This window comes from Aquarana catesbeiana, linkage group LG01 (genome assembly GCF_042186555.1).
Source record: "Aquarana catesbeiana isolate 2022-GZ linkage group LG01, ASM4218655v1, whole genome shotgun sequence".
NCBI lineage: Eukaryota > Metazoa > Chordata > Amphibia > Anura > Ranidae > Aquarana > Aquarana catesbeiana.
Genome location: NC_133324.1, coordinates 819,770,932 through 819,795,661, shown reverse-complemented (window position 1 = coordinate 819,795,661; position 24,730 = coordinate 819,770,932). Strand labels below are relative to the sequence as shown.

At 42.7% G+C, this 24,730-nt stretch overlaps 1 protein-coding gene across 1 annotated transcript; it reads left to right on the top strand.

Annotated features, from left to right (window-relative positions):
* The first annotated feature begins 1,991 nt into the window (after positions 1–1,991).
* TMEM165 (transmembrane protein 165) lies at positions 1,992–24,411 on the top strand. Its single transcript, XM_073608432.1, has 6 exons — positions 1,992–2,294; positions 14,266–14,491; positions 14,903–15,078; positions 16,781–16,963; positions 17,509–17,614; positions 22,209–24,411. Exons 1-6 carry the CDS (start codon positions 2,151–2,153, stop codon positions 22,283–22,285), a joined length of 912 nt encoding a protein of 303 aa, XP_073464533.1. The 5' UTR covers positions 1,992–2,150; the 3' UTR covers positions 22,286–24,411.
* Positions 24,412–24,730: the final 319 nt, after the last annotated feature.

The following is a 24,730-nucleotide window of genomic DNA, read 5'->3' as shown; positions in this document are numbered from 1 at the left end:
TTTGTGTTCCCCTTATGTTTCCTATTTGTGTGATTTATCCTGAAGCCAATTGACCTGTGATCGCTGTTTCCTAAATTGCCCCGTATTTCCACATCTGTGATCAGGTCTGTATTGTTGGTAATCTGTAGATCCAGTAACGCTTTATCTCTAGTTGATGTGTCTACCATCTGAACCATGAAATTGTCCTGCAAGACTTTTAGGAACTAGCGAGCCTTAAACGAATGCCTGGTTCCCTTCGCCCAGTCTATGTCTGGATAATTAAAATCCCCCATTATGATAACACTTCCCATCCTTGCTGCTAATCCAACTTGTGATAGGAGATCCGTCTCCCCCTCCTCCCTCAGGTTAGGGGGCCTATAGCATACCCAGTAATATTTTCTCCTTGTAATGTAATACTGACATATAATCACACACACATAGATTGGACTTGATGGACTTTTTTCAACCTCACAAAGATGTCCACTTGCCGCCTTCTCACTGTAACCTTACTGTGGACGACTGCGGGGTGTACCAAGATGGCCGTGAAGGGAACTTCACTACCGTTACAAAATCTGACAGGTCGCCTAATCTGACGAAACAGTGGCATTTCGTCAGATTAACCACTTGCTTACTGGGCACTTAAACCCCCCTCCTACCCAGACCAATTTTGAGCTTTCAGCGCTGACGCACTTTGAATGACAATTGCGCGGTCATACAACAAATGAAATTTTTATTATTTTTTCACCACAAATAGAGCTTTCTTTTGGTGGTATTTGATCACTTCTGCAGTTTTTACTTTTTGTTAAAAAGAAGTAAAAAACTGAATTTAAAAAAAAAAAAAATTTTTTATTTTTTTATAAAAAATTTAGAACAGGTCATTTTTCTCCTTCATTGATGTATGCTGATGAGGCGGCAGTGATGGGCACTGATGGGTGGCAGTGATGGGCAGCACTGATTGGCACTACAGGCGGGCATTGATAGGTGGCACTTGTGGGCACTGTTAGGTGGCACTTGTGGGCACTTTTAGGTGGCACTGTTAGGTGGCACTATTAGGTGGCACTGATGAGGCAGATGTGCCTCTTCCACTTCGGAACCGATCTTTTGTTTACATCATGTGATCAGCTGTCATTGGCTGACAGCTGATCACATGGTAAGGGGCCGGGACCGGCCCCTTACTTAGATCGGTGATCACCCGAGTCTCAGTGACTCGGTGATCACAGCGCGCCCCCTGCAGGGAGCATGCACGGGGGAGGCCGTCATATGACGGCCTTCCGGGAATTCAGGTCTGCGCTGTGGCCGTCATTCGGCCATAGCGCGGATGTGAGGTGGTTAAGCGACCCATTAGAATTTGTAACGGAAGTGATGTTTCGTCGTTGCCATCTTGGTACACCCCGCACTGCTCCATAGTAAGGATACAGTGAGAAGGTGGTGAGCAGACATCTTGTTACACCCACCGGCGTCTTGCATTGTACATATTTTTAACAATAAACTGAGCTTGTATTTCACTATAGCACAGTATTTTGAAATCCCTGAGGCTGTTTAGATGTGTATTTTTCAAAGCAGCGGTGTTCTGTCAGATTAGTAAACCTGTGAGATCAGCAGGCTTGCCGCTGCTTTTAAAATTCAACATCTAAACAGTCAGATTGGTTTTTAAATACTGCATTTCACTATATAATCTCACTTTACTCTTAAAAATAAGTGTGGAATGCAAAACTCCGGTGGGTGTAACAAGATGTCCGCTTGTCGCCTTCTCTCTGTAGCCTTATTGTGGAAGAATTCGGGGTGTAGCAAGATGGCGGCGGCGGCGACGAAACGTCACTTCCGTTACAAATTCTGAAGGGTCTCCTAATCTGACGGAACGGTGTTCAGGTACATGATAGTCAGAAAGGTGTCAGCCCCGCCTCCTTTCCTTCGCTCATGAACGCGTCCTGCAGAGAGCACCTCCTTGTACGTTATCTGACGCACATCCTTCCCCGCCCAGCGGCGGTCTGACCAATCAGCGGGGGGCTGCTGTATGTCGTGGTTGCTGAGGGGGCGGAGCGATCCTTTGCAGCTGACGATGACAGTGACGTGGAGTGTGTGATCTCGGTGCTGAGACGGGAAGAAGAACACCGAGTAGCCGGCAGCCGTACTCCCTCCTTCCTGTGCTCTTGTTCTCAGCGCCCGGCTCCATGGCGAGGCCGCCTCTCCCAGTGCTGGCGGCGCTGCTCTTCCTGTGTGCTCTCCCAGGACTGAGCCGGGCCGTGCAGGAAGATGAAGGAACACACAGGGAGCCGCCGCTGCCGCAGAGACCGGAGCCGGTGGTCCGGGCGGAGGTGAGAGGACAATATTCTGCCGGTCTGGGCTCAGGGATAGTGAGAGCATCATCCTCATAGTGACCCCGTAAATATTACAACTTCCGGGGTGTAAGAGGACCACTGACATTCCAGATCCCAGAGAGAGTGACCTATCAGCAGGGCCGGTGGGTGTCACGTTGGGGGCTGTGATGTCTGGGTGTTCACCCTCAACCTGCACTCTGAGACCCCCCCCCCAACTGATACTTTTATTTAACAAAAAAAAACCCAACTCAATGCCCTTCATAACCTTTTCCCACCATCCGCTCACATATATGGGTAGGTGGTCCTTAAAGTGGATGTAAAGTTGTCATGTTGATCGCTGTGAGCAGACAGGTGTTTTTATTATAGAAGACTGGCATGTAAACTGTCATCCCGATCCCGCTGTACTGGAGTGCCACCATCCCACACCGCCCAATGAGGAGCGGCACACAGAAGAAGATGCTGGCGAGGGACGGTTGGTAGAAAGGTGGGTATTGCTGCCTTTAGTTCCTCCTTGAGCCCTGATGTGGTGCAGGAAACGCAGCAAATCCTGTGCATTCCCACACCGCTTTCTGAGATCTGCTGACGGTGTCAAAACGTAACAACACAAAAAGCTGGGAGCAAACACAGTGGTGTATAAACACCGTGTGATCTGATTCCAGTGCAGAGAAAAAAAAAGCGCCTGCACCTTTTTGATGTGGATGCGGTGCAATATGAAAATGAATGGGCTCAAATGACACCACACAGAATCGCATGTGATTTGCACAGGAATGTGGTGCAATTTACATGCAGTTCCCAGTGTGAGCTTCGGTCTAAGTAAGTACATCTGTTTTCAGCAGATACGACGGTTGAAAAAAAACAGCTGTGCCAGAGTGGGGCTTTAACCCCTTTCTGCCCCCTTTAACTGCTTCCAGCCTGCCGTATTGTAAGACTGTTGGGTGGGACCGCTATTGTTCTCAGAGGACGTCACATGATGTCCTCCCATCCTTGCTGCTCATGTGTGCCTGCATGCAGTGCAGCCTCATCAGTGCCCCCTTATCAGTGCCCACCAGTGCAGCCTCATCAATGCCGCCTTATCAGTGCCCACCAGTGCAGCATGTCAATGCTGCCCTGTCAGCACAGCATCATCAATGCACATCAGTGAAGAAAAAAATACTTATTTGCAAAATTGTACAACAGAAGCAAAGAAAATTCATTTTTTTGTTTAGCAAAAAATAAAAACCCCAGTGGTGACTAACCACTTGCCGCCCACCGGCCGTTATACATCGTAATTGGAATATCGTTGTTATGGCAGCAGCTAGCTTCCATAACCCCGGTATCTTCTTCAGCAGACGGTCGGCTTTCAGATAAGTGGTCTCAGCGGCGGTTTTTGCCACAAAATCACTTTTATCAGTGGTGGGAGAGGCACAAATCCCCCCCCCTTCCCGCCACGCTCCGGTGCCCAGTGGCGGAGGCAATCGGATTCTTCTCCTTGTGTGGTATGGAGCTGAGTGAGGGGAAGATGGCCCCAGCTCATAGCTCTTAAAGAGACGTTTTTTTTAAAATTATTTTTTCAAACTACTTTTTTTTTATTGCATTTTAGTGTAAATATGAGATCTGAGGTCTTTTTGACTCCAGATCTCATATTTAGGAGGCCCTGTCATGCTTTTTTTCTATTACAAGGGATGTTTACATCCCTTGTAATAGGAATAAAAGTGACACATTTTTGTTAAAAGGACAGTAAAAAAGAATAAAAAGTAAAATAAATAAGAAAAAAAATGCACCCAATCCTGACGAGCTTGCATGCAGAAGCAAACGCATACGTGAGTAGCACCCACATATGTAAATGGAGTTCAAACTACACATGTGAGGTATCGCCACGATCGGTAGAGAGAACAATAATTCTAGCCCTAGACCTCCTCTGTAACTCAAAACATGCAACCTGTAGAATTTTTTAAACTTTGCCTATGGAGATTTTTAAGAGTAAAAGTTTGTTGCCATTCCACGAGTGGGTGCAATTTTGAAGCGTGACATGTTGGGTATCAATTTCCTCAGCGTAACATCATCTCTCAGGGCTCTTGATTGGATAGATTGATAGTAGCACAGCCATTGGCTTCCGCTGCTGTCAATCAAATCCAATGACACGGGGGTTGTGCTGAGTCCGGCATTCGTGTCTATGGACCCAAATGCTGGACTTGGAAGCGCCCCCTCAAGGTAACCCCCCCCCCGGAGATTGCTTCTCCTATGGGGTTATCGCTGCCAGGGGACCCCAGAAGTAGATGAGGTTCGGGGCCACTCTGTGCAAAACGAACTGCACAGTGGAGGGAAGTATGATATGTTTGTTATTTAAAAAAAAAAAAACAAGCCTTTACAGTCACTTTAAGTGGTTAAATACCACCAAAAGAAAGCTCAATTTGTCAAAAAAATAAAATAAATGATGCCCCTCACAATTGTAATTGAAAGTGTGACAGTGCTGAAAATTGGTCTGGGCAGGAAGGTGACTGGTATTGAAGTGGTTAAAATTACTTAACGTCCAGAGGGCAGGAATGTTTAGCAATCATGTGACCACTGTGCTTCGCTGTCACAGTGGCCACATTATATGAAGCCAGTCCCACCAGCTACCAATGACTTCTCTGGACTGAGAGGCGTTTTCAGCAGTTTGGTCTTTGTGTTGGGAGCGCTCTCCCAGGACATGAACATTGCCCGCCCAGCGATGTATATGTGCAGCATGCGGGCATTAAAGCCCAGCTTATTGCTTATATATGGGTTACTGCAGCGTAAAGGGTTAAAGTGATAATGAAGGCAATTTTTTTTCTTTTAACATGTCATACTTACCTGCTCTGTACAGTAATTTTGCACAGTGCAGCCCCGATCCTCCTCTTCTCAGGTCCCCCACTGGCGCTCCTGGCCCCTCCCTCCTGCCTAGTGCCCCCAGAGCAAGACGTTTGCTGTGGGGGCACCCGAGCAGGCTTGCTCTTGAGCTGTTACCCTGTGTGTCCATTCACACAGAGCCGTGGCTTGGCCCAACCCCCTTTCTCTTCTAATTGGCTCACTGGCTGTGATTGACAGCAGCAGGAACCAATGTCTCCTGCTGCTGTCTCACCCATTGAGGAGGGAAAGTCCCTGGAGAGTCGAGGCTCTTGTACACATCGCTGGATCGTGATGAAGCTCAGGTAAGTATTCGGGCTCATGTAGACACAGACTAGGTTGACTGCTGGCGGTCAAAATGTTCCTATCCTGAACGCAATTCTTCCCCGTTAAGGAGAGGGAGGTTGAACCTCCCCTAACCACAGCAGCTTCTAAACTCTTGTAAAAGCCTGTATACATGGAGTTGAGTTTAGGAGCTTTGGCCAAAAAAACGCCAAAAGCTCCTAAGCTCAAGTTTAGAAGCTGTAGTGTACACGAGAACTTGAGGGGGAATGCTGCACACAGGTTTTTCAACTTCATGCATAGAATGTATGAGGGTGAAACACTTGGAGCCTTTACAGCCACTTTAAATCTTTCCTCCAGACAAAATATTATCCCCTCCCCCTCAAACCAGTCCTGCAAGGTTTTATTATTCCTAGCTGGTGAAGGGAGGTATATTCATCCCTTGCCACCCCTCCAGTGATGCAGATGGTCCCTCACAAACCAGTTCCCATGCAATGACATGACTCCTCTGGATCCCTAGAAGACTTCTCTGCTGGACAGTCAATAGAAGACTTCTCTGCTGGACAGTCGATAGGAAATGTCCCTTTGTTTTTTTTTTTTTTTTTTTTTTTTTTTTTTTCTTTTTTGCATGCTAGACTCATACTGAAAACTAATAGCTTACTAAACTTTCGAAAATTCTAGTATGACAGAATACAACTTTCCATGATGTATTGTATTACAATGCAATGTATTCTTTTGTTTCCAAACATGTGCAGTCTTGGTCGCAGAATTTTTTATGGATCAATCCTGTTCTGATTAAACATAAAACATTAATTATGTTATCATACAAGAAAAATGTTTTTGCTTCTCCTTTTGGATAATTTCACATGAACTGTTGTGATCGGTTCTTGAAAGCTGTGTACTAATGATCAGATTATTGGACAATTGCTCCGAAAGCGCTATCTTTTGCCTGATTTTCTAAACGTGTGTACTAGGCATGATATGTCCGCAGTTCCTGGCCAGAAAAGCAACAATGGCAGCCACTCTGATCTGTTAGAAACTAGCAAAAATGGGACAAGTGTACCTGGGCAGAACACTATACACAGCAGTACAAAGGAGGTCTTCGGCACACTTCAAAGCTAGTTAGAGCACAAAATTAAACTAATCTGTTCTAACTACTCAGGTTAAAACAGGTTTTGTACATTTACAAACAGATGCAGAAGCCAAACTGACAAGTCAAGGCTCCTCCTGAGAGGTGTGCTCTTTAACACTAAACTGTTCCCAGATAGATAGATATACGGTAGCTCACAGGTGAGTACACCTCTCACATTTTTGTAAATATTTTATTCTATCTTTTCATGTGACAACACTGAAGAAATGACACTTTGCTACAATGTAAAGTAGTGAGTGTACAGCTTGTACAACAGTGTAAATTTGCTGTCCCCTCAAAATAACTCAACACACAGCCATTAATGTCTAAACCGCTGGCAACAAAAGTGAGTACACCCCCTAAGTGAAAATGTCCAAATTGGGCCCAATTAACCATTTTTCCCTCCCAGTGTCATGTGACTCGTTAGTGTTACAAAGTCTCAGGTGTGAATGGGGAGCAGATGTGTTAAATTTGCTGTTATCGCTCTCACTCTCTCATACTGGTCACTGGAAGTTCAACATGGCACCTCATGGCAAATAACTCTCTGAGGATCTGAAAAAAGAATTGTTGCTCTACATAAAGCTGGCCTAGGCTATAAGATTGCCAAGACCTGAAACTGAGCAGAAGCACGGTGGCAAAGACCATACAGCGGTTTAACAGGACAGATTCCACTCAGAACAGGCCTCGCCATGGTTGACCAAAGAAGTTGAGTGCACGTGCTCAGCGTCATATCCAGAGGTTGTCTGTGGGAAATAGACATTTGAGTGCTGCCAGCATTGCTGCAGAGGTTGAACGGGTGGGGGTCAGCCTGTCAGTGCTCAGACCATATGCCTCACACTACATCTAATTGGTCTGCATGGCTGTCTTCCCAGAAGGAAGCCTCTTCTAAAGATGATGCAAAAGAAAGCCTGCAAACAGTTTCCTGAAGACAAGCAGACTAAGGACATGGATTACTGGAACCATGTCCTGTGGTCTGATGAGACCAAGATAAACTTATTTGGTTCAGATGGTGTAAAGCGTGTGTGGGGACCAGGTGAGGAGTACAAAGACAAGTGTGTCTTGCCTACAGTTAAGCATGGTGGTGGGAGTATCATGGTCTGGGGCTGCATGAGTGCTGCTGACACTGGGGAGCTACAGTTTATTGAGGGAACCATGAATACCAACATGTACTGTGACATACTGAAGCAGAGCATGATCCCCCTCCCTTCCCTTCAGAGACTGGGCCACAGGGCAGTATTCCAACATAACAACCCCAAACACACCAAGATGACCATTGCCTTGCTAAAGAAGCTGAGGGTAAAGGTGATGGACTGGCAAAGCATGTCTCCAGACCTAAACCCTATTGAGCATCTGTGGGGCATCCTCATACGGAAGGTGGAGGAGCGCAAGGTCTCTAACATCCACCAGCTCCGTGATGTCGTCATGAAGGAGTGGAAGAGGACTCCAGTGGCAACCTGTGATGCTCTGGTGAACTCCATGCCCAAGAGGGTTAAGGCAGTGCTGGAAAATAATGGTGGTCACATAAAATATTGACATTTTTGCTTAGTGGTGTTCTCACTTTTGTTGCCAGCGGTTTAGATATTAATGGCTGTGTGTTAAGTTATTTTAAGGGACAGCAAATGTACACTGTTATACAAGCTGTACACTCACTACTTTACATTGAAGAAATGACACTTTGCTAGTGTTGTCACATGAAAAGATATGTGTACATTTGACATACAATTCTTGTGAAGCTTTTTGTTGTCACATACAGAAACACTTCCTCATTCACTTATTTCATTTTCCACTATTATTTTCTTGGCACAAGTCTGTTTAAATAATCTGTGTGTGTCGCTCAGCAACCAGCTTTATATGTAGCACAAACACCTCCTGCTTCAGGATATCTCTTCTTCTATTAAAGGGCTGTGCACCAGTTCCCTGACTTGACTTTGGATTTCTTTAGTCCTGTATGTGTGTGTCTATCAGCACTACAGAGAACACGTATCTATCACACATGGCATGTTAGCAACAGTGCAAGTGGAAGGCCAGAGGAGAAGCTTTACATTTTTAATATACTGTATATAGCTAGATGGTGACATTTACAATGCATTTCAAGTTAGGAATGTTCAGAGATTATCTGGAAATGGAAGAACTGGTTTGGATGATGACTACGGTTCCCAGTGTGGAGTCATCGCTGTAATTGTGCCGTGACCTGGCTAATCTGCCAGGGACCATACAGCTCCTTCAGATTGTTCTGTATGTGTTTTTGGACAGATTTACCAGAATTCTTTCACTTTAGTGGAAACATTTAAGGTCATTTTATTGGAAAAAAATTCACAGAACAGTGAAGTGCATGTGGCCTTAATTTTCACAGATAATGCCATAACAAATATCTTAATTGTACACTTATGAAAGCGACTACAGTATAAGCTCTTTGTTTATACTTAAAGTACTAAAGTTTTTTTTGTTAAAAATAAGGGCTCTTTCACACATGTGGACCTTTGTTTTTCAGGCGGACCTGAACGGACACTCCATGTAGCTCTATAGAGCGACGGATGTCAGCAGTGACATGTCTGATTTGCTCTGTTAAATCCAGATGGATAGAAACCCTATTTTCCATCCATCGATCGGATGAAAACGGACAGGCAGGTCTGTTTTCATCCGATTCTCCTATAGAGGAGAGCGGGCTCTGACAGGTCTGTCTCTGCACAGTGACAGACCTGTCTTCTGCCTGCTCAGCGGGGATCAGCAGATCAATCCCTGCTGATCAAGCGGAGTCCGTGAAAACGGACAGACGGGTGAAAGAGCCCTAACAAACAAACATGTTATTCTTACTCGCTCTGCGCAGGGATTTTGCACAGAGCAGCCCGGATCCTCCTCCTTCTTGGGTCCCTCTTTGGCTCTCCTGGCCCCTCCCTCCTGTTGAGTGCCCCCACAGCAAGCTGTTTGCTATGGAAACACAGTAGCCGACCCACCGCTCCCTGTGTCCATTCAGATACGGAGACGCGGTTCGGCCCTGCCCTCTTTCTCTCCTCATTGGTTGCCTGATTGACTTTGACAGTAGCGGGAGCCAATAGTGCCGCACTGCTGCCTCACCCAATGAGGGGAGTCCTAGGCAGCTGAGACACTCCTGCATCATCGCTGGATCTAGATGGGGCTCAGGTAAGTATTAGGGGGCTGCTGCACACAGAAGGCTTTTTATCTTAATGCATTAAGATAAAAAAAAAAAAAACACTTCTGCCTTTACAACCACTTTAAATTGAAGTACTTTTTTACTTGGTATGTAGTCAGGCATTTTATGTGTTCATGCGTAACACTGCACTTAGTTGTCCTGGGCTACTGCTCTCGGTCCAGTGCCCCCCTTCCCCCAACGTTGCTGCTCTGGGAGCCTGAAAATTGTTGGAGTTCTATGCAGAGGGCATTTTGGGTCACTTGAGACCTGGATCCCTGTGCTCTGTGTAAAAGCAGTGGTCTGGCTCACCAGTGTGCAGACAGTACATCGTTCACCCCTTCCCACTGCCATCAGACCTATATGCAGGGCTATGAAGGTGGACTTTTTTTGTGGTGCCCTTATGTTTTTGCCACTCCTGATTACAGAGTACCAGTAAGGTCATGGTAGGACAGCCTCCAGATCATGTGATCACTGAGAGCCAAATTGCAGTGATAACATGATCGGGAAGCCCATAAGACACCTCCTATGTATCTTTCTTCTGAGAGCATCTGTGAGGAGAGAGATACTGTATCTGTGTGGGGGTTAAAGAAGATTGTGTTTTGTTGTTGAGATATATATATATATATATATATATATATATATATCAGTCAGGCCACATCCTGACTGATGGCAGTCCATTCTTGCATAATCAATGCTTGGAGTTTGTCAGAATTTGTGGGGATCTTTTTTTTTTGTTCACCCGCCTCTTGAGTATTGACCACAAGCTCTAAATGGGATTAAAGTCTGGAGAGTTTCTTCGCCATGGACCCAAAATGTTGAGGTTTTGTTCCCCAAGACACTTTGGTATCCATTTTGTCTTATGGCAAGGTGCTCCATCATTCTGGAAAAGACATTGTTCATCACCAAACTGTTCTTGGATGGTTGGGAGAAGTTGCTCTCGAGGATCTTTTTGTACCATTCTTTATTCATGGCTTTGTTCTGCAAAATCGTAAGTGAGCCCACTCCCTTGGCTGAGAAGCAACCCCACACATGAATGGTCTCAGGATCCTTTACTGTTCACATGACACAGGACTGATGGTAGTACTCACCTTTTCTTCTCCGGACAAGTATTTTTTTCGGTATGCCACAAACAATTGTAAAGGGGATTCTTCAGAGAAAATGACTTTACCCCAGTCCTCAACAGTCCAACCCCTGTACCTTTTGCAGAATATCAGTCTGTCCCTGGTGTTTTTCCAGGAGAGAAGTGGCTTCTTTGCTGCCCTTCTTGACACCAGGCCCTCTTCGCCTCACTGTGTGTGCAGATGTACTCACACCCACCTGCTGCCATTCCTGAACAATCTCAGCACTGCTGGTGTCCCGATCCCGCAGCTGAATCAACTGTAGATGGTCCTGGTGCTTGCTGGACTTTCTTGGGCACCCTGAAGCCTCCTTCACAAATGCAGTGGATTTTTTTTTATTGGATTAAGTTAATTTTCATGGCAAAGAGGGACTTTATAATTGCAATTCATCTGATCACTTTTCATAACATTCTGGAGTATATGCAAATTGCCATCATAAAAAATGAAGCAGCAGACTTTGTGAAAATGAATATTTGTGTCATTCTCAAACGTTTGGCCATGGCTGTTGATGCCTATTTTAAGACGTTAGGAGCCAGTAACATTGTAGTTTGTTTGTTATTTTTTTTTTTTCTACAGCCTGTGCAGGTTGATGAGTCAGGTCATTGCATTTTGGTTGATAGTGGCGGAGTATAAATGAAGAGATGGGGCTGCTGATATATTATGGAAGGCTGCCAGGAATTGCAGGCAGGGAAGAGGACTTTACTGACTCTAGTGATCCTGCCTGTGAAACTTTGCCTATGTGTTTTGACAGGGGGACCATTGGCTGGCAGTGCTGATCTGATGTTAGTTTTCCAGCATGGCTGCTCGACAGAAGCTAGTCATGAGATCAGCTTCTGTCAGACAGGGAACTGTTCATACGGCCCTAAAATCAGCCAGTCTCTACTAAACCAGCTTATTTTGGCCGGTGTTCGGTCCATTTGTTCTCTGCTTTAGGCAGATGGTCTTCATTCTACTATATTTGGAAGAGCAGGCTGCTTTACCTGCCCTCCTACTGCAGCACATCTCTATCACACCTTATCAGCTGCACGTTTTTTCTATACAATTGGTGAATATCGTTCTTATTAAATACACAGCCATAGATCGTTCACTTGGCAGAGTGTGTGGGAGCTAGCAATCAGATAACAGCCTATGTTGATACAGCTGTAAAATTGGAAACCGGAGAAGTATGTCCTGGGTTCTGTAAAGCTCACCATACACTATACAATCTGATTCTCTTTTAGTTCTGCCTGATTGGATACAGTGTGATTGGTGTGTCCTCCTATTATAAAGTTTTGGTAAATCTAAAGGAGATTGTATAATGTATGGCCACCTTTTTTTACACCTAAAATTAACTAGTTGCACTTTTGGTGCCATTGTTACCAGCACACCAACCACAGAAGCAAACACACATTTTTTTTTTTGCCACGTGAGAAAATGAGCAAAAAATGCAGCAAAGCGTACAGTAAAAAAAAAAAGTGCGACAAGCCAAAATGTCCCATGAAGTACTTTGCCACGTGTAAGACAGCCCACTGAACTCAATGGGCTTCCCTATGCGTGTCACAGGAAAAATGTGCGCTTCCACTACGCTAAGTGTGAATGGCGCCTAAATGTAAAAAAATTGGTTTGTTTACACAAGAGCAATGAGGCTCCATATGTGTGGTTTGCCATGTGTTAGGAAACACACAGATGTGAATGGATTCTGAACTTATCCTTTAACTTCCAAGGCTGCCTTTCCTGTGTTGGTTCCTCTTGATGGCTTTTTAAGATCTTTTTGACTGCCATTTTGTTTTTCACACTTACTGTGCAGCCCATAGCAGTTATTGGGCTCACCCAGAAAAGGTATTTTGTTCACCAGTACCCCATGGAGAAGAAAGTCTACAAAAATTAACTATCAATTGCGCAGTCATGCGACGTGGGTCCCAAACAAAATTGACGTCCTTTTTTCCCCACAAATAGAGCATTCTTTTGGTGGTATTTGATCATCTCTGCGGTTTTTAATTTTTGCGCTATAAACAAAAAAAGAGCGACAATTTAAAAGCAATATTTTTTACTTTTTGCTATAATAAATATCCCCAAAAAATATAAAAAAAAACATTTTTTTCCTCCGTTTAGGCAGATATGTATTCTTCTACATATTTGTAGTAAAAAAAAACAAAACGCAATAACCGTTTGGTTTGCGCAAAAGTTATAGCATCTACAAAATAGAGGATAGTTTTATGGCATTTTTATTAATAATTTTTTTTTCTTTGTTTTTACTAGTAATGGCGGCGATCAGCGATTTTTAGCTTAACTGCGACATGGCGGACAGATCGGACACTTTTTTTGGCGCTATTTTGGGATCATTCACATTTATACAGCGTTCAGTGCGATTAAAAATGCATTGATTACTGTGTAAATATCACTGGCAGTAAAGAGGTTAACCAGGAGGGGGCGCTGCAGGGGTTAAGTGTGTCCTAGGGGTGTGTTCTAACTGTGGGGGGGAGGGGCTATGTGTAACACAACACTGATCACCGCTCCTGATTACGGGAAGCTGTGGTCAGTGTCCTGTCACTAGGCAGAACGGGGGAATGCTTGTTTACATCAGCATTTCGCCATTCTTCCTCTCCGTGAGAGGAAGCCTGCGGAATATTGCACCCAAAATCAGAGCACAGGTGCATTGTACAGTTCCTGCAGACACCGCCTCCAGCTTACCTGCCCCTACCTCCATACTGGCAGACAGTAGTGCCAATGAACTATGAGGACGCTGATCATCGCCCTTGCAGTTCACTAAGAACTACAAGCCATCTGTCATGATGGCAGACTGAACTTGTAGTTCATTTATTCACAGATTGCAGCACCCCGCTGGTTTTTTTATTTTTATTTTTTTAAGCGTGTGAGTGGGGGGAGGATTCCCTGCCCGCTGTAACATGCTCCAAAAGGTCGTTATCTTTTAAAGGTGCAAGGTATAAGAGGTTAGAGGACTTTAAGGCATCTTTTTCTCTGGTAGGAGCAGCTCTGGCAGCCACTGGTATTATGTTTGTTAGCTATATGCTAAACACAAAAAGCATGTTTGCAGAACTCAATAGCTCAAGCTGGAATTTACACACGCAATCTAACGTGTTAGAGCAGTGACTAATCCCACCTTTCATTCCTATGTCCAGAGGGGGTCTGCAGAGGACAAGAGATAGCATTTGAAAGGTAAAAGTGTCAGCGCTTTCTTTAGGAAATCTGTATTATTCAGTTAATCCTTTGTAATAAGTGCAGTTTGTGTTTACATGTGTGTGGTGTTTGTTTAAAAAAAAAAAAAAAAAAAAAAAAAGAATTTATATAAAAGGTAAAACAGTAATATCAGTTTTGGGTACAGTTGGCTTTACTCAAGTATTCTATTACTCAAAGGTGATAATTTTTTTGCATTGGTTTTACAGTCTGACACAGATTTTAATTTCTCCTTTTTTTAATTCTGATTTTATTTGTTCTTTTTCACAGAAAATACCAAGTCTGCCCCCTGCTGTACATGAACAGAACATGGCATTTACTTCTTCTGCTAACTTGGGATTTATCCATGCCTTTGTAGCTGCTATATCTGTGATCATTGTTTCAGAGCTGGGAGATAAGACCTTTTTTATTGCTGCCATAATGGCAATGCGTTATAATCGCCTGACTGTGCTGGCTGGAGCTATGCTCGCGTTAGGACTGATGACTTGTTTATCAGGTAAGTAGCTCTTTTTTGGCAGTATTCCTTATTTCTACAGCTTGAATATTATTTCTGCCATTTTATGTATGTATGTGGTTTGCACGGACTGAAGTCACTTGCTCAGCAGACTGTTGTATCTTGAACTCCCAACAATAGATTTATAAATTACAGTGGATCTCTATGCTGTATAATTTCAGCTATGGACTCTCTGAGCTGGGATTGCTCTGTAAGATTTGCATATAGTATAGAACAGTCATTAAATACAGTCTTGTGTATCTGCAGTTATAACAAAATGTGATATGCAAACTTATTTAATTATATATTGTGCTGCCTTGTAATATCAGATTGGGTAGAAAGGTTGATATATACAAGTTCTTCACTCATAAAAAAAATAGTCTGTCGTCATAGTGCTTCTCATGTTTCCCACAGTTCTGTTTGGATATGCTACCACAGTCATCCCCAGGGTATATACATACTATGTGTCCACTGCACTCTTCGCTATATTTGGAATTCGAATGTTAAGGGAGGGATTAAAGATGAGTCCTGACGAAGGTCAGGAGGAGCTAGAGGAAGTGCAAGCAGAAATTAAAAAAAAAGATGAAGAAGTAAGTATCAACAATTCCTTGTCTTGAGTTGCAAACTGATGAATTTCTTCATGTATTGTTTCTTTTATAAGGGCTCATGCACACAGGACATTTTTACAGCTGCTGTTGGGGGCATTTACCATGGTGGGGTTTTTTTTTTTTTTTTCTACCTCCAAAAGCCCCTCCATGTTAGCCTATGGGGTTGATTTACTAAAGGCAAATCCACTTTGCGCTACAAGTGTACTTTGAAGTGCAGTCGCTGTAGATCTGAGAGGAAGATATAAAATGAGGGGAAGCTCTGCTTTTATCGTGCAAGCTAAAATGCTGTTTTTTATTTTCCTTGTGTGTCTCCCTCAGATCTACAGCGACTGCACTTCCAACCAAATGCACTTGCAGTGCAAAGTGGATTTGCCTTTAGTAAATAACCCCCTATGTGTCCATGCACACAAACTGTCAGTCGTTTGAAGGCATAAGTGTTTAGTGGCAGTAAAAAAACAGCCTGTGCTTCCAGGAGCAGTTAAAACGAGCTGTAAAAATGAAAAACGCGGCTAAATGCGTCAAGCCGCGTTTGACGTTTTTAGGCGTTTTTATATTATAGTGTTTTCATTAAAAAACGCCCAAAAATGCAAAAAAAGCTAATGAAGAAAATGGGCAATTTTAGTACTGCAGTAGCGCTGGCGCTTTTTTTTTTTTTTTTTTTTTTTTAAGCGTCCTGTGTGCAACATCTGGGCAGTTGAAGCCCTTTAACCACTTTCCGACTGGCTCATGTCGTTATACTTCGGAAAAGTGGCACAGGTGTGCAAAACAACGTACCCGTACATCGCTGCGTCATCGGTGGCTGGCGGGTGCGTGCCCGCTGACTCTGTCTGGCGGTGGCCTGTGATCGCGTCACGGAGAGGCAGAATGGGGAGATGCCTATGTAAACAAGGCATTTCCCTGTTCTGCTTAGCAGCATGACAGAGATCTACTGCTCCCAGTGATCGGGAGCAGTGATCTGTCATGTTCTAGTGAGCCCATCCCCCCTACAGTTAGAACACCCCCAGGGAACACAGTTAAACCGTTGGTCACCCTCTAGTGTTTTACCCCTTCCCAGCCAGTGACAATTACACAGTTATCAATGCATTTTTAATCACACTGATCGCTGTATAAATGCCAATGGCCCCAAAATAGTGTCAAGTGTCCGATCTGTCCGCCGCAATGTCTCAGTCACGATAAAAATCGCAGATTGCCACCATTACTAATAAAAGAAAAAAATATATAATAAAAATGCCACAAATCTATCCCCTATTTTGTAAATGCGATAACTTTTGCGCAAATCAATATACGCCTTTTGCGATTTTTTTTTTTTTTTTTTTTTCCAAAAAAAAAGTTCGCTTTTTTGTTTATAGTACAAAAAATAAAAACCACAGAGGTGATCAAATACCACCAAAAGAAAAAGCTCTATTTGTGGGGAAAAAAAGGACGTCAATTTTCTTAGGGTACAACGTCGCACGACTGCGCAATTGCCAGTTAAATCGACGCAGTGCCGTATCACAAAAAAGGGCTTGGTCAGGAATGGGGTAAATCCTTCTGGGGCTGAAGTGGTTAAGTATTTAAGTTTTTTTTCCCTGATGGGCCGTCTGCTACGTAAATAATTCTAGGAGGTGTGAGAGTATCCACGTAGCCATAACTTTTTAGCACAGTTACAAATAGTTTTATTGGTTGTTGGCTTTTTTCCCATCAGCTTCAGAGATCTAAACTCCTGAATGGACCTGGAGATGTGGAAACAGGAGGGGGACCCATTGTTCCAAAAAAGAGATGGATGAACTTCATCTCTCCAATCTTTGTCCAGGCATTTACCTTGACCTTCTTGGCAGAATGGGGAGATCGATCACAGCTAACAACCATTGTCTTGGCAGCTAGAGAGGTGAGTGTTTGTCTGCCTTAAATTCACTGTCTATTGTTCATGGATCCCCCCCCCCCCATCCCTTTCCCCCTCACTCGCTTAACCTCTGCTATCATACTTACACTCTTTTACTATTACATTTTTTCTACACTGTAGGGCACTGCCCATTTTCTAATTCTAAAATATTTTGAAAAGGAAAGGGAACTGGACCCGCAGGGCTACGATATTCTAGCCTATTCCTTATATATAGATATAGATAGATAGATGTATAGATGGAACTACTACTTCCCACACATGGACCATCCCCATGCGAAGATATACTCGGGAACACTTCCACACCTGCACTGTACCCACAGACACGCCTACTCAGGAAAAAGTTCCATCCTAAATCAATAATGTAAATGTGTGTTACATGCATATGTACCTCTATTTGTACAAATGTTATTTCGATTATTTTGTTGTGGTCTTTTGCGGACCAGTTTCCTGATATAAATAAATAAAAAAAAATTCACTGTCTTTCGGGGGAATTCTTTGGAGGGACTTTTAATGTTTTTCCCTTGCTGCAGGACCCTTTTGGTGTTGCTGTTGGAGGAACCATAGGTCATTGTTTATGCACTGGATTAGCGGTTATTGGAGGGAGGATGATTGCACAAAAAATTTCAGTGCGGACTGGTAAGTAATATCAGTATCCCGATTTACCACCCTGTATATTTGTAGTGTGCAAACTTTAGCTGCTGGCAAAAACATTACAGCCTACAGTTTTGTTGTTTCTTGCCTGTGAAAAACTTAAAGCATACTGAAAATGTGGTAAGCAATAGAAGTAAATTTAAAGTGGGCTGCTCTGTCCTTGATCTAGAGCAGGGATACGCAATTAGCGGACCTCCAGCTGTTGCAGAACTACAAGTCCCATGAGGCATAGCAAGACTGACAGCCACAAGCATGACACCCAGAGGCAGAGGCATGATGGGACTTGTAGTTTTGCAACAGCTGGAGGTCCACTAATTGCATATCCCTGATCTAGAGTGAAGATTTTAGCAAATGGGCTGACGGACAGGCAGGTTCATCAGTGTGCTACCTTTTTTAAAGTGGTTCTAAAGACTGAAGATTTTTTACCTGCCTGCATTCTTTGCAGGCAGGTAAACCTTGTGTGCAACAGCCCCCCCCCTAATACTTACCTGAGCCCATTCCCGATCCAGCGATGTGCACAAGAGCACAGGCTTTCTTGGGTCTCTCCCTCCTTACTGGCTGAGATGAAGGAGACATTGGCTCCCGCTGTAAATCGCAGCCAGTGAGGAGGGGCAGGGGTGAGCTGTGCTTTCTGTGTCTCATGGTCACAGAGAGCTGGCTCGGGAGTGTGCATGCATGAGTGCAGCTTACTATGGGGATGCTCAGCAAGGATGAGAGGCCCAGAGTGCTGGCAGGATATCTGAGAAGAGGAGGATCAGGTCTGCTCTGTGCAAAACCCCACTGTACAGAGCAGGTTAGTATAACCTGTTTATTTAAAAAGGAAAATAAATTCCTTTGCAAACCCTTTAGGTTTTGTTAACCCCCTGATACAGTGAGGGGGAAAAAAGTATTTGATCCCCTGCTGATTTTGTATGTTTGCCCACTGACAAAAATGATCAGTATATAATTTTCATGGTAAGTTTATTTTAACAGTGAGAGACAGAATAACAAAAAAAATCCATAAAAACGCATTTCAAAAAAGTTATAAATTGATTTGCACTTTAATGACTGAAATAAGTCTTTGACCCCTTTGCAAAACATGACTTAGTACTTGATGGCAAAACCCTTGTTGGCAATCAGAGGTCAGACGTTTCTAGTAGTTGGCCACCAGGTTTGCACACCTCTCTCGGGAGGGATTTTGTCCCACTCCTCTTTGCAGATCCTCTCCAAGTCCTTAAGGTTTCAAGGCTGACATTTGGTAACTCGAACCTTCAGCTCCCTCTTCATATTTTCTATGGTATTAAGGTCTGACTGGCTAGGCCACTCCAGGACCTTAATGTGCTTCTTCTTGAGCCACACCTTTGTTGCCTTGGCTGTGTGTTTTGGGTCATTGTCATACTGGAATACCCATCCACGACACATTTTCAGTGCCCTGGCTGAGGGAAGGAGATTCTCGCCCAAGATTTGACGTTACATGGCCCTGTCCATCGTTTCTTTGAAGCAGAGAAGTTGTCCTGTCCTTAGCAGAAAAACGCCCCCAAAGCATAATGTTTCCACCTCCATGTTTGATGGTGGGGATGGTGTTCTTGGGGTCATAGGCGGCATTCCATCTCCTCCAAACAGGGCGAGTTGAGTTGATGCCATAGAGCTTGATTTTTGTCTCATCTGACCACAACACTTTCACCCAGTTCTCCTCTGAATCATTCAGATGTTCATTAGCAAACTTCAGACGGGCCTGTACATGTGCTTTCTTGAGCAGGGGGACCTTGCAGCCTCTGTTACCAATTGTTTTCTTGGTGACTATGGTCCCAGCTGCCTTGAGATCATTGACAAGATTCTCCCCTGTAGTTCTGGGCTGATTCGTCACCGTTCTCTTGATCATTGAAACGCCACGAGGTGAGATCTTCCATGAAGCCCCAGACCTAGGGAGATTGACAGTTATTTTGTTTCTTCCATTTGTGAATAATCGCACCAACTGTTGTCACCCTCTTGCCAAGCTGCTTGGCGATGGTCTTGAAGCTCATTTCAGCCTTGAGTAGGGCTACAATCTTGTCCCTGACATCCTTGGACAGCTCTTTGGTCTTGGCCATGATGGAGAGATTGGAATCTGATTCTGTGGACAGGTGTCTTTCATCAAAATGCAAATCAATTTATGACTTTTTTGAAATGCATTTTTCTGGATATTTTTATTCTATCTCTTACTGTTAAAATAAATCTACCATTAAAATTCTAGACTCATTTCTTTGTCAGTGGGCAAACATACAAAATCAGCAGGGGATCAAATACCTTTTTCGCTCCCTGTAAAGTGAATATAAAAAATCTAGACACCCCTGTTAAAATGTCAGGTTTCTGTGACGTAAAAAAAATTATACAGAGGTAAATCATTTTTAGAACGTTTTCCACCTTTTTTTAATGTGACCTATAAACTGTACAACTCAGTTGAACAACAAACTGAAATCTTTTAGGTGGAGGGAAGTAAAAATAAAATGTCATGTTGCGTAAGTGTGCACACCCTTAAACTAATACTTTTGTTAAAGCACCTTTTTGAATTTATTACAGCACTCAGTTTTTTTGGGTATGAGTCTATCAGCATGGCACATCTTGGCAATATTTGCCCACTCTTCTTTGCATTAACACTCCAAATCTGTTAGGGCATCTCCTGTGCCCAGTCCTCTTCAGATCACCCCACAGAATTTCAATCGGATTCAGGTCTGGGCTCTGGCTGGGCCATTCCAAAACTTTAATCTTCTTCTGGTGAAGCTATTCCTTTGATTTGGATGTATGCTTTGGGTCGTTGTCATGCTGAAATATGAAGTTCCTCTTCATGTTCAGCTTTCTAGCAGAAGCCTGAAGGTTTTGTGCTAATATTGACTGGTATTTGAAACTGTTCATAATTCCCTCTACCTTGACTAAGACCCCTGTTCCAGCCCCAAAGCATGATGCTGCCACCACCATGCTTCACAGCGGGTATAGTGTTCTTTTGGGGGCGTGCAGTGTTTTTGTGCCAACCATATCTTTTGGCATTATGGCCAAAAAGTTCAACCATAGTTTCCTCAGACCACAACACATTTTTCCGCATGCTTTTGGGAGACTTCAGATGTGTTTTTGCAAAGTTTAGCCGGGCTTGAATGTTTTTAGTTGTAGGAAAAGGCTTCTGTCTTGCCACTCTACCCCATAGCCCAAACATGAAGAATACGGGAGATTGTTGTCACATATACCACACAGCCAGATATTCCTGCAGCTCCTTTAATGTTGCTTTAGACCTCTTAGCAGCCTACCTGACCAGTTTTTGTCTCATCTTTTCATCAATTTTTGAAGGATGTCCAGTTCTTGGAAATGTCACTGTTGTGCCATATTTTCTCCACTTGATGACGAATGTCTTCACTGTTTTCCATGGTATATCTAATACCTTGGAAATTCTTTTGTACCCTTCTTCTGACTGTTACCTTTTAACAATGATATCCCTCTGATGCTTTGGAAGCTCTCTGCGGACCATGGCTTTCGCTGTAGGATGCGACTAAGAAAATGCCACGAAAGACCTACTAGAACAGCTGAACTATTTTTGGGGTTAATCAGAGGCACTTTGATGGCAGGTGTGTACTGACTCCTATTTAACATGAGTTTTAAATGTGATTTCTTAATTCTGAACACAGCTACATCCCCAGTTATAAGTGGGTATGCACACTTCTGCAACCACATTTTAGTTTTTTATTTTATTTTTACTCCACCCCACCCCCAAGGATTTCAGTTTGTTTTTCATTTGAGTTGTACAGTTTATAGGTCACACTTAAAGGTAGAAAAAGTTCTGAAATTATTTATCTTTGTGTAATTTTTTTACATCATAGAAACCTGATCTTTTTAACAGGAGTGTGTAGATTTTTTATATCCACTGTAGGTTCACTTCAGGTACCATGTTCTCAGGCATTATACTCGCCTTACAAGTAGGAGTGCTGGATTATATTTGCATGCACAGGATTTTCTACACATATCCATGTTGTTCCTTCAATCATATATGGGATTAAACTTGTATTTACTTTTAGTGAGTAAAATAATATGGCAGCTATTGATGCCTCTTGAAAATGTTTTCCTGGTTGAGATTGCTGATACAATTACTTTAATACTTTTGTCACTGACCCAGAACAGGTATGCAGATTAAGAGTACTGACCGGATCAAGTCTGCATATTAGGAAAAAATAAAGCAAGAGGCAGCTAGCATTTGTTTTTAAGGTAGTCAGCCATGACCACTTCTGTATTGCTCTCAGTATAGGGAAAAAAATTCTTTTGATGAAAGGAATATTGGCAAACATGTACCATCATTTCATGAGGTAGCAGAAGCAGCCATCTTGAAAAGGAATACTTCTTGCATCCAGTAGGTAGACCAGGAGCAATTTGTGGATTTTTTTCATAGCAGTCCTTCCTGTGGTTGTGTGTGGGGTTTTTTTTTTTTTTTTGGATTTTAACAGCTGGAAACTTCCATGATTTGCACAGATTTCTTTTAAGACTAGTTCAGTTCTGTTTTGTTTTGTAACAGTGACAAGCATGCAGCATGAGTATATAGAGCTTAAACTTTGGTTCTGACACTGTCATTTTTATTTTTCAGTGACAATCATCGGTGGAGTGGTGTTCCTGGCTTTTGCTTTCTCTGCTTTATTTATAAGTCCAGATTCTGGTTTTTAGCTCTTTTCTCTGTTAAATAAGAAATCATGGAAAAAGACTCCTTTTTTGTACTGTAATGGTGTGTATATAATGTACAAATTGTAGCAAGGGGAGATGTCTGCTGTACAGCATTGCTCAATCCAAGTGACTTTTTATGTTCTAAGTGCTAAGGTATTGACTGTATAGGGCCATTTGTTTGTTTCTTTTGTGAATTTAGTAAGACTTCTGAAAAGGCTATTTCCACCTTTAATGTTTTTACAGCATTATTTGTATTCAAAACCTTAATTCCCCTCTGTCGTGGCCACCGTATATTTAAAGAATGAAGTATTCAGGCCGGACATATGCAGTATTAGAGGACAGCTCCACAGTACTGTAAGTGTGGGAATTAATGGCTTGGAGGAAAGTAAGAAAATTTTACAAACTGGTGATTTATCGCTTGAAAGTCCTGGTCTAACAAACTTTTAGGCGCTGTCTGTCACTCTTATTTTGGAATGGTATTGGCTATATGATTCTGCAATCTGAATCCCTAGTTACAAGTACTTGCATATTTTAACTAGAAATAATGAACCTAAAAACGCACAGCCTCTGCCCCCTCCAGGTTCAGAAGACTTAGGTTTTTGAAAACTAGTATTCCATAATGATTCAGTCACTTTAGACTAGACTACAGAAATTGTATAGCACATATACCATGTAAGAGATATTTACCAAGTCCTAAATGCCAGAGTAGGGGCTGCAAAGGACCTACTTCCACCTTGCTGTATTGATGGTCTGTGAAAACCACTTTATCAGTTTTTGTTTGGTTATCTGGTTATTCTGTAGCATTAGGAAAGCTCCCTGTTTAAACTTTTGAGGAGATTGAGCTATTTCCTAGAGCTTTCTGTAGTATCCATACTTCAGAGTAATTACCATTGGGATTTTCAAGTTGTGAATCTTTGACAGTAATTTGGATGTCGCTTACCTACTTTCCACAACTGCCTCAATATGAAGGATTAGCATGGAGTTGCTTTTTAAAGATGGAGATAGCCTTTAAGCTTTAGTTCTCCGCCACCCCCAGTGACTCCTCTTTTACTATTGTGCCTTTAATGTGCACAGTAGTCAACAAATATGTTGTCAATATTTGACATGTCTGCTCAGATTTGGTGATACTGGGAAAGCTCCTGAATGGAAGACATTTTTATTTCACTGTAGGAAATAAACATATTTAAAAATTGTATTTGGCTGTTTAATTCAAGAATTGTCAGTCATATCACCAAAGGTGCCCAATATAACAAAGCTGTAAGTGTAGGTCTGGCTAAAATTGGTTTTGGTTGGATGCCAGTTGGTTCAATCACTTAATTAGCTTGCATGGGACCTGGTTCATTGGACATATTTAAATTATTGTAAGATGTTCTTTTTTCTTCTGTAGAGAATTAATCTTGTTAACCATTTGCTATTCATGTATGGGGATACATTAATAAACGTACCCCCTTTCAAAACCAGCAGCCAACAATTTGCGCAGTGGCCGCTGCGGTCTCCACAGATAACCATGAGCAAATCGGGGTTCTGAGAATCTCTCCATGCAAGGGACAAGGCTGAAATGCAATAATGGATGTATGTGATCTTCAGGCCCGCAGCCGGCACTGCATTAAAAACAAGCATGATTCTGCAATGGACATCACTGTGTGGGCTCAGGAATAATTCCAAATATCACTGTCTGAACACAGTTTTCTGTGCCATCCAAAAATGCAAGGTGAAGCTCTATCATGAAAAGCAGAAGCCATTTCTGAACATGATCCAAAATGTTGCCATCTTCTCTGGCCCATAGCTCATTGAAAATGGTCTTGTTGCAAAGTGGAAAACTGTTCTGTAATCACACGAATTGAAACCTGACATGCAACCATGGGCGTACTCCGCACTAAAGAGGAGAAGGACCTTCTGGCTTGTTATCAGCGCTCAGTTCAAAAGCCTGTATCTCTGATGGTATGGGGGTACATTACTGCAAATGGAATGGGCAGCTTGCACATCAATTCTGAAAGATATATCCAGGTTTTAGAGCAACATATGCTCTCATCCAGATGATGTCTAATAGTTTTCTTAAAATGGTACGTTTTTCTCAGTTTAAACATTTGATATGTTTTCTATTGTGAATAAAATATGGATTTATGAGATTTGCAAATCACTGCAGTCTGTTTTTTAATGTAGATTTTACACAGCGTATCAACTTTTTTTGGAATTGTGATTGTAATAGAAAACAAATTAGAAATGGATTTGTTTTACATTTTTGCACATTTATCAGTCCAAAAGTAAGAGCAGGGTTTTTTTCCCATTACATTATCTCAAATAAAAACCTTGTATGTCCTTAACAATATTCTAAATACAGTAGTATAGCATAAAAAAAAAATTATGTTTGCAAATTTGGAGTACAAGATGCAGACGGCGTATTTCTACACCATGGGTTATAGGCGTGTACCTTCAGATGATCGGACA